Genomic DNA, 11,011 nt, shown 5'->3' on the forward strand with positions numbered 1-11,011 from the left:
TGATGCTAAGAAAACCTCTCTGCCTTTCTTTGTAGATAAACCTCTCCCTCTCTCTCCGATAGGCACAAAACATGCTGCAAGACTAATTCAAACAGTCGTCTTATCACTACGGTGATACTTGCCATGCAAATATACTTTCTGACCAGTTCTTGGAGACAATCTGTTTGCCATATAAGGACCTGCCGCACTAGCACAACATGACACCGATTCGGTCAGCCAACACCGTGTCTTCGTGATGTGTGGGTCTATGTCACACTGCAGCGATGAAAACAGTCGATTGACAGTCGGCGTCGGTGCCGCGCTGCTTGCCAGACGGCTGTCGGCCAACAGTCACCCAATTCGTATGTCACACTGGCGAGACATTGTGCCAAACTTCCCGCCGACTCGACCCTCTCGCTGTCACTCTCATTCTTTTGTCACTATACTGTTCCTCCTAATATTTTTTTTCTGCCTGGTGAAATTGTTGTCCTTAGTCAGGGACGCTTTATTTTTAATACCGTTTCACAAATTCGACCATACCAAAACAAGTGCCTCACCACTCGATGGGCCGAGACTGAATTTCCCAATATTTCGTGGATCAGAAAAGCTGTGTTCGAAAAATAAAAGCTGTCTGCTGACATAAAAAGCAGTAGACATTGAAGAATTGGAAAAAAAAGAAAAAAAAAGTCACCAACAAGGGGCATCAAACCTGCAACCTCTTGTTGCATAGCCAACTGCAGTAACCACTGCACCATGAAAGCTCAGCCTGGCGTTGTTTTTGAGAGGTTAGGATATGGTTCTACCTGATATGCTATCTTTTTGGAGTGTGGAAACTGCGAAAGCAGTAAGGACAATAGGAGTTTACCGTTTAACTGTAGACCGTTCAGCCTGCAGAGAGTAAACTGCTGAAATTTTGAATTATGCCGTGCAGTACAGTAGCAGGTAAACCTTCAACAGACTCCACAAGGCCAGCCATGGGACCAAACGGCTTCTGTTCATTCTGCGAGTTCTGCCCTCTTCACACACACACTTTTTGAAATGCATTAAACTCTGGCAAAAAAATTTGTTACATGATGCGTAATGTAGCATTGAGGTTGGCTTGCGAAGTAGCAACGCATATAATTCCGCAGCAACTAGATGTTATGACTGTAAACATGCTCCGGTCAAAGTGAAGGGGGATCGGCAGCTCTAAGCTGGTCCCAGGAAAATAATCGCTTCGTCATTTTTTTTGCCCCTACTTAGTTCATTTTGCACTGTTCTGGGCCCTTCAAAAATGCTTAAAGGTAGCTCGCATTGGTTGCAACTTCGAAGTGCAATGCAAATCTACAGTTTACTCACCCCGATCGGAAAATGCTGTCATTGGCATCCCGCATGTATTCGGCGGCCCAATGTATTTTGGCGGCTCGTGCTCCTGTGTACGTCAGAGATTATGCATCAATTATGCTTTTTATACACATTAGTGCTGGAAGGTATACGCCGTTGACATGGTCTACAGAGCCGGCTTCGCGTTTCGAGAATGTTTTTGCTCGGTGGCCGATCCCATCTCGTGGAGACTCAGTTACCGACAGTCGGGAGCCCGATTTTGTTGGTGCCCCGGCCTCAAAAAACTGTCACACTGGTGTCGTTGTTGGCCCTAGTATGACAGCTTGGTCGGCCGCGGACACCGTCTGCCGATGAGTTGGCCGACTGTCACTATCATGTCTGTGTCCTGCTAGTGTGACAGGCCCTATACTGATTAGATAAGAAAGAAGTACTAAATTGAGATAGGGCTTTTGCCAAAAGGTGTAACAAACACTATTGGCAACCTAAACACAGCGAAAAATAACAAGGCGAATACATAACATGCATGTGCATGTTTTGTGTCTGTAATAATGGCAACGTCAGACAAGACATATAAGTTTAGGAGATGTGTTTAAATTTCCAGACGTCACTCCCCAACATCACAATATGTAAAGAAAAGGTTGTCCAGCCCTTTGGGCTAGACGACCGATATTAAGCTCCGTAACCCAAACGCCTCTCAGGTACTGTAGCTCCATTTCAAAACACTCTGAAAATAGCTGCCACAGTCAGCAAGGGATGACAGGCGCAGGAAGAGCAGCGAGGCCTTTGCGAACTAAAGCGAACATAGAAAAAAAACTTACCAGGACGAAACACTGGAATCTAGATAGGCAAACATGCATCATATTTTCAGCAGTAACCCAAACCAACATATAGTACATAATACTGCCCTTCGCCTTACCTTTTGGGAGCGTGCTGCTCGAAACAGTTGCAGAAAGCCTCTGAAAAGCAGAAAGACAAAGCTCGTAAAATAAATGCAGTACACTAACTTTTGTATAAGAACTTTAAATGCAGTACCACGGCCGCTCAATGGAGGCGCACTTGGTGCAGCCCGTCGCGTCGCGCCTCAATGGCTGGGGAAGCGCGTATTGGGAGAAGTTACAGTTTCCGCCGTCATTCTCCGCGGGGGCGCCACCACTCCATGACTAGGCGCCGCCGGCACGGACGAGCAGACGACACGGAAGAAGCGCGCTGGCTGTGTTGGCGTGTGTTATCGTTTCGACTACTAAGCATAACCGCGTGGTTCTGATAGTTCTGCATGCGTGTCATCGGTGCCTCTGTCAACAGCGTCCTTAGCGTATGCAGCACCATGCCAGGCAGCTGCTGTGTGCCGCTGTGCACCACGAAAGCAAGAAAAGATCTTTTACCATGAGTTCCCGTGCGATTCACAACGTCGAGCAGCATGGCTGAAAAACATATCTTGGGAGGGCTAGGATGGAAAAGGAAGCCGGTGGGAGCCGAGTGACAAGTCACTGGTATACTCACTGCACTTCACAGATGACGATTACAGGAAGAACATAAAACTATGGTGGCTAGAAGGGGGCAGTGTGACGAACGACGTACCCGCGCCTTGTGAGAGGGAGGCGCGATCCGCGATGAAATTTCCCGGCGCCGCAAGGGGCGCTGCAGCGCTCTGGTGTGCATGGGGAACCAGCCGCTGCCACGCGATTGAGCGCAGCAGCGCGGGTGCGGGCGAGGTCTGGGACACGTGGACTTGTTTGCACGTGGACCGCGAACGATTCGAAGCTGGTAGTCGCACATGTACCATAGTAATCCTTTTGAGGTGCGAAGTGGGTGATTTTGTGCTGATCCTGTGTTATGCAGTAGATAACGATGTGCGCACTCGTGGCGCAAAAGCGCGAACATGCTTTGTATCCGGGCGCAGTAGCGGGTACAAAGCGCGCAAAGCCGAAACCCCCTTTTCAGACCACCTAAATATGCAGCTTAACGCGAACTGAGGTTGTGAAATATCAAACGTGCTGACAAGGAGCTGACGACTAATTGTGTCTCGTTTGCGAACGCATGGCATACTAAGTCAGGACAACTTTTTCGGTATAGAATACTCGAGACAAATCTTCACCCAAGACCTGCGAAGTTGCTCGTAACTATCATCTGCCCTAGTTTCTATAACCTTGCCCGTCCACAGAAACAGAAGAATATTCAAGCCAAACTTAATTGTTACGCTATGCCTTTGCTGATCAACCGCTGAAAATAACATTTTAATACGCTGGAAATGTTTATATTTCAGGACATATGCTGGGAGCATTGTGATGCTGGCTCTCTTATTGAGCTGTGCCTCAGTTCAGGCCACAATAATGTGGGTGAAACAAGGGATAGCCAGCTTATCTTTTACATGGCAGGATGTGTGACACAGAAGTTTAGCAGCCCAATTTCTTGCCAGAATTGTGATTCTGGCCTCAAAGTCACCCGAGCAGCAGCTGAATGCAATTAAGATCGCTGTACAAGCAACAATTTGATAGGGGAGGCTTATTTTACAGGCAGGGACAAAAGTTTGAGGGATGCTGACTAGTGGAATGCGTGTGTGTGTGTGTGGGTGGGTGGGTGGGTGGTCGGGAAATTATGAAGAAAGAAATTTGTGGAGTCACGAGGGGACATGCACGCTCCATTCAGAGTAAAAAAAATATCAGAAGCAAACTAGCGAGGCAACGAAGAAATAAATTTTTCCCACAAATCCCCGCCCCCAAACGTTTGTTCCTGGTTGTAGCATATAGAACTATGCTGGTCGACGTTAGTAGGGGACGCATTCACATTTTTTGTTAAAAAAAGAAAACGTTTTATGTTTTCAGTGTGCATGATTTCGAGCAGTTTCTCAGCAGTCTAACAAACTCCAAGTGGGATGCTCATCGTAAAGAGGTTAACTGCAAAATGTTTCCAGTTTGTGGTGCTAACTATGGATTCATTTTTTTTTTTACTCTTTGAATAAATGACAAGGCTCTTCAAAATGAGTGCCAGAAACATTTGAAGTTATAAACAGAGTGAATTCGAAGCACAGCCATTAATTCGTTGTTCGGGCGCTCCGACATCTGCATTTGTATATTGTATTAATAAAATAAACATCATTTATGCTCTTGTGGACATTTTGTGCAAATGATTTCTTTGCCTTAATTGTAATGAAGTGTTTCCTTTGGTCTTGTGGATTTGTCCAGCAAAAGCAGTGATGGAAAATATTTAGTGCATAATATGAGATGCGACAGAACATCCACAAGTGCACTTATTATTTATGAGCTTCAGCTTCCAAGTAACGTAGCCATAAACAACATGTTGCTGGCGCATGCAGCCCGACGAACAGACAGCGCTCTGTTCGTCGTCCTGTCTGTTTTACGTTTGTCTACTTGTTAGCGTGTCGTAGCGCGCTGAGAACTACGTCCTTTTATTTTTTTTTTCTGTGGCCACTCATATTTGCCGCGGCTGCAGCTGAACTCCAAAGCTCCCAGTCAGAGTTCCGAATTGTCTGTGTTCGTTGTCCATGTTCACTTGTGCTATCAAGCTTTTAGTGAAAACTAAACGCGTATAGAGAATTAATATTCTGATATGCGTTCTGTTAAAGCTTGCTTTTCCTAAATTGTGTCGCTAAACTCCATTTGCGCGCACTGATGGAGAAAGCAATGCATCTTTTCATCTCCGATCTGCAAACATTTCGTCATGTTGGCATCGAACCAGAATAAAAATTCAAACGCGACGCAAAATTCACGCGACACGCGTGCCTGGTGGCCTGTGCCACCCCCTCCAACCGCCGCGACGGCAGCACACCAGCTGCAAGTAGTGCCATCTATAGCTTTCATCGCTCCCCTGTGCGCCTCGTCGGCTCCCGCCCGTCACACTGCCCCCTTCTAGACACCATAATAAAACTGAAGATCCTGCTTCCTTCAGCTGTCCCCTCCGTGTTCCCGAAATGCCCACATTACAAGTTAAGTTACTCACGCAGGCTCATGTTGAGCCAAACAACCTTGAAAAAATTAATGTGCGCAGGTCAATAGATATAATTTCCCCACTTGTTATAGCTACACTTCATTTCCTCCTGGATGATCCCCCATGTCATCCTGAAGCATGTGTGTTTCAACATAGCTCCGCCACGATCACTTTTATGACAATGATATCAAAATGGTATGCCTTGCCCAACATAGTGAAGCCATGGAGACACCAAGAGGAGTCGCTCTATTTGTCAGATGACTAGTGACTCTCTTGGTTAGAGTTGGACTTTTCTATATCGAAGACATTCAGGTTCAAGGAGGCACGTCGAAGCAAAGGCTAACCAAACAAACGTACGAAGCAACAATCATGACAACCAAATCCACAATAGCGCAAATTAAGTACCTTCTTTATCACATCAAGTATCTTACATCAATGTCTTCTGTGTGCCTTACTAGTGCATTGCATTTAACCAAATCTTATTTTCAGTTTCCGATACGCCCTAAAGCATGCTCTCAAAGCGGGTCTATAGTATTGCTTTTTAGCAGCCTAAGGCAATTCAAAGGCGAGAACGACAAAGTTGACGCAAGGGCTGCAGTTTTCACCTCGGAGAAAATACTGAAGGTACCACCTGAGAAAATCAACAATTACGCAGCTATAAAACTTGGCATTCGTGATTATGAAAGTTGTACCTTGCCAACTGCCATATCACGTCTGCTGCAAGAGAGTTTTCGAGTCAGCTTGGATTCATTCATGCGTAGTGTGAACCAGCAGCTGACATAGAGTTAGCACCGATTGCATTCTTGGCTGGTTACCTTGCACGTCCATTTGAAGAGAAAGTATGAATATTTTTACAGAATCTCATGAAACATCTTTATTTATTCTGTTTTCAGTGCCTGCCTGTTTTCATTTATATATTACCAAAGTTTAAATAACTTCTATAGCTTACTTCAGAGTGTCAATAATATGATTTTATTAGTCCCCATCCATTTATTAACTTTGTGCCTTGTGATTCCTGCAAAACCCTGGACTTATCAAAATTCTTGATGATGGACGCCTAAGGTATCTGAAAATCACCATGCACCTTTGTTAGCAAGGTGATGAAGTGCCCGGAGGTCAGAAGAAGCAGCAAGCTATACAACATGTTAGTTTCATCCCTTCTTCCCTATTTTGTGCAATTTCCGCAGTTGATTTGCGAGAGAGAAGGCCGCAGTCACACTAAGGACCTAACCAAACTAATGCGACTACTGCTGACCAACTGGACAGGCAACATGAATCTGACAGTGGAAAAAATCACGCTTGCACATAAATCTTTTTAGAGGAAAGTTCTTCGCTTGTAAAATAAACTTGCATGTCTTCTGTGCATCACGCGGCTTCATAATCAAACGAGAAAAAAATTGCCTGAGCTTGCGGGCGTGTCGTTGAACTGGCTGTCTTGTGTTGTTTCTTTTGCAACAGTTTGTGTTAGCTAGTATGTTTTGGTGGTGGTACCCACTTGAATATTATTTCCAGTGAAAACGGAGGAACAGGCTGAACAATAATGTTGAACGCTACGTCCTGAATTGTAAGTTTCCAGAAAAGTGCACGCTGAATAAACAGTGCCCCATTTCAAGATTGTAATATCTAATACGTTATTACAGTGGTTGAAGCGCAACTAAATGGATGCGCACTAAGCAAAGCATACGATTGCCTCGTTCTCGTTGTAAACGGAAGACCACGAATGACTTGGAAAAGCCTAGTGATGATGACATGCTGCTATCACGTTATCAATAGCAAACTTGCACGTAGCATCACATAATGTGTGAAACGCCGCTCATAATCCAAAATTGAGCAAGCGCCGACCACACGGACACCGAAACGAAAGCACAGCCACGGCCGCTGCGCGCAGCTCTCCACCCGGACTCGTCCCGGAGCGGTGGCGATGAGAACTAGGCGCAATACGGCTCTTCTGGGCGACGCGATGGGCCGCACCCAAGTGCGCCTCCATTGAGCGGCCGTGGCAGTACTATCCCGAGTGACAAAAATTTATATAACTACCGACCACAACTGCCAACTTCCTTCCAAACTAAAAAAAAAATGTGCTAAACCACATATGAACAATTCCTACCTATTAGCTTACCAGATGTCACTAATAATAATAACAGTTACCCAATGCCCAAAAGCACTGGCATAGATGCAAAATGTGGCCGTGTTAGGTAAGTTGTAGGACAAAAGCCGCTCTCAATGATTTCCCCACCCCATGCGCTGTGGTTTAGCAGCCAGGAAGTCTGCTAAACCGACCTGCCTGTTTGTCTGCTACTCCCAGTTACATTTTTCTTGCATCAAAATCCATGATCCCTAGTGCAGCTGGGAGCCTGCCAGTTTTCTAACGGGCACATGCTTTCCCCCGTCTTGTGCTCAGCCTTTCAGAGCTCACTTCAGTGATGTGTTAAAGCTCTTAAAACTGCCATGTGCAGTAAATCCTATATTCGCTACCCAATTTGGCAATACCTGTTCTTCCCAGAATTGTTTCATCCTCTAAACTTCCACCAGGGTGTTGTTTAGCAGATTTTCTAAATTCACACTGCTTTTAATCTGCCACTCCAGCCATTTAATTACAATTACTCGCTGCACTGTCCACAGTCTCATGCCAACCTTTTTAGTCAACCCCTCTATATGGCCTGCAAGTGGGTTACAGCAGTACAGCACGTGGATGCAATGATTATTTTTTTCCTCAGAAATATGCAAGTAGTGCTCTAACTCTGCCATGAGTCTTTGTCTACCACTTCCAACTGTCAATGATTAACTGCTGCTGCTGCTCTTATTCCACCACTTGAAATGCACTTTTTGTGCCCACCGGCTATATGCTCGCTGCATTACATGGCCTGCCAGTGTCCATTTCCTGTTGTTGATTACACATGAGATACCATCAATGTGCACACGTTCCCTCACCCTCTCTGGTCTCTGAACATGGCCCTGTCAATTCCTTCTCCCTAGCCTTAATGTTTCTGCCCATAAGTGAGCCCTCATAAAATGCAACTATTACGTGGTTTCCTCCTCAAGGATACTAGTAAGCTGCAAGCCATGATTTCAAAATACTTGCAAATGCACCCCATTCCATTCTTGTTCTCCTAGCTGCTTGAAATATCCGGTCTCAAACTGTGGGTCTTGCTTGCCCTAAATAAAAATAGTCCCTTACCCAATGCAATGTCTCACTGCCTATGGTAAACTGTTCCTCCCCTGAATTGTTCAATATTGCTCACATTTTCTTGATACTACTTTCAGTGTCACTGCTCTTCTATGTATATATAGATACTAAATTACATGTCATCTCTCCCGAGTTACTTAAGCGCGGCAATGTCATCAGAAAGTCAGAGATTACTAATGTGTTCTTAACAATTTTTTTTTGACAGCTTCTTCCTTATGTAACACTCTGAGTTGCTCTTTAAATACACAATGCAAAATAGTGAAGAAGTGTCTCTTAGCATGGCCATCTATGAATGGTATTTTACCACTTTTGCTTTGCTCCAATGCACAAAATGAATTGTATGGAAGACTCCATGTTCACAATTATGGCAGTAATTCTTTCCAGCCACATACTAAAAAAATATTAACAGCACATTCAAGTATCTTGCAAATTAGGCAGAATTAGCTCGTGTAAATGAGCTGCTGAAAATGTGACCCCTGCCAAATGCAATCTTGAAACACCATTAAGCCAGCACCATAATATGTAATCAACAAATCAGAGTAATGTAGCAGTTCACACGCTTCACCTTCATCAAAATGAGGCCGTTTCAATGAAGATGAAGCACAAAACACCTGTGAACAATGTAAGTTCAAATAAAAGAGCTCCTAGTGGGTTTACTTATTCTGAGTGTTCATGTCGCGGCAGCCCTCTGCCCCTATTGTTTCACTTCCTCCTTCATACTTCTCAAAGCATAGTTTGAGCGTACATCATGAGACGATTACTGTCCCCCTGCTTTCTTCATCACCATCTATTACAATTATTATTACTAATCTAAATTTAGTCCTCAGTGACTGGCTGAGCCACTCTTACCCAAAGAAGCCCTCAGGATAATTAGACCACCTTACAGAGTGGGCGATTTACCATTGGACTCTTTCCACATTACAGCATTTCAAAACATGTGCACACCCCTTCCACAAAACCGTGCACTCCGCTTGTCTTGCAGAATGCAATGACATGACATTTGTGGCTGTCTTGTAAGCACCTTAAACAAGGCAACTCGGAAGGGTACCTTGGCAACAGTTCCACAACATTCTAATGCAACATGTGTCAGCCAAAGTGGCTACCCACCACTATGCACTGTTTGCTTCCCCATCGCTGACTGTCTCAACTAGATCCTACTCTCACATGTTCAATATCACTTGTACCTTTGCTCATCACCTTTTTCTCAATTATTGTTTACAAGTGTGGGGAACAGAAACTTGGACATACACCTGTCTGCCTGCTCCTTCTTACATGCCACCAAGCAAAATGCCAAACAGTGCAAAATGAAGATCATTATTAGGTTGTCAGCGAGTCTGTAGTAACACAGTTCCAGAGTGAATGCATACAGTAGAGAAGAAAACCAAACATAAGGCTAATTTCTCCAATTTCGATGTATTATTAGGTAGCATAACATGGACCGAACAGTCCAAAAAGGGGCAGCAGGTTGTATTCCACTACTATCATGTGGTCGCTTCTTGTCTGCTTTTAAAAACCAAGGCCATTTTAGTCACTGACGTCGGAATCGCCACAAAAAGCAACTTAATAATAATAGTAATACTCGCAGGAGCATGACTTCCGTACAGGCTACGAGAACTACGGGTGATATAAACACACTACATATACTATTACTGCTATTACACAGTGAATCTGAGCCTGCATCTCTTACGTTCCGTTTCTGTAACAGCGATGCGACAAAGGAGGCTACGGCGTCTTGATGCGAGGGACCAAGTTGGTTGCTCAGATATCAAGAAGACGGAGTTAGGACACTATAAATACGGCTTCTGCGTACAGTGGTTTATACCCAACGCTCCAATGAAACTGCAAAGCGACAGGCACAAGCTGGAGTTCATGCGAAAGATCAAAAGTGTCGTACCAGGCATCAGCTCAAAAGCAACACAAGAGAAGCAACACGCATGACCACGCTGTCTTGCGTTTTGCTTCGGTTACCGATGGTGGTCCGCAGCGAACCACATACACTGCCAGTCAGTGTCACAACTGACACGACACAACATGGGTGCAAGCGCATATTCGGCTCGTGAAAATTGGCAGCACAAGAACCGGAGTGCAAACTGCCATGCAGCTGCTTAGATACACATTTATACGCCGCAAGTACATCTATGATGCGTTCCAAGAAGAGAAATACACGGGGTCCCTTCTGGCCCATTGTCAGCTCTCCGAAGGCAAACCCCGAGTGCTACAAACGTCACCCAGCAGCGGGCAACAATAACGGCTAAAGTGATACAATAATGTGCCATAGATTTGACTGCAGCAAACCGAGAAACCTGTTTCTTAAATTACCTTAACAAGTAGCTGCGGAAACAGTTCCCGAGCACCACACACGCCGCTGAAAACTGCTCGAGACCTCCACATGGTAGGAAAATTTGTTTACAATTTCAGGATTCGATTGCTTCGGCTTTAGTTGGATTGAACCGTAAATGGTGATGGTGATAATGACATGCTGCAAACTTTTAATCATAGCCAAAATTTAAAGAACGTTGTTTCCTTCCTCCATAATAAAAAAGAGTAATTTTTTTTTATTATTGGAAATTTGCAGTG

The 11,011-nt window shown here is 44.7% G+C and overlaps 1 protein-coding gene across 1 annotated transcript in view; it reads right to left on the reverse strand.

The window, feature by feature from the left end:
• LOC146184149 (valine--tRNA ligase, mitochondrial-like) overlaps positions 1-10,832 on the reverse strand; it is a 139,212-nt gene extending 128,380 nt beyond the window's left edge. Inside the window, exons 1-3 of the mRNA XM_084609298.1 lie at positions 10,754-10,832; positions 2,219-2,258; positions 1,318-1,390 (exon numbers count right to left, since the gene is read on the reverse strand). Of these exons, the coding sequence (XP_084465424.1) occupies positions 1,318-1,345 (28 nt within the window). The 5' untranslated portion in view covers positions 1,346-1,390; positions 2,219-2,258; positions 10,754-10,832. The remainder of the gene's footprint in view (positions 1-1,317; positions 1,391-2,218; positions 2,259-10,753) is intronic.
• Positions 10,833-11,011: the final 179 nt, after the last annotated feature.

The sequence above is a fragment of the Amblyomma maculatum genome, chromosome 7, assembly GCF_055883805.1.
Source record: "Amblyomma maculatum isolate TAMU_Amacu chromosome 7, ASM5588380v1, whole genome shotgun sequence".
In the NCBI taxonomy this organism is placed as follows: domain Eukaryota; kingdom Metazoa; phylum Arthropoda; class Arachnida; order Ixodida; family Ixodidae; genus Amblyomma; species Amblyomma maculatum.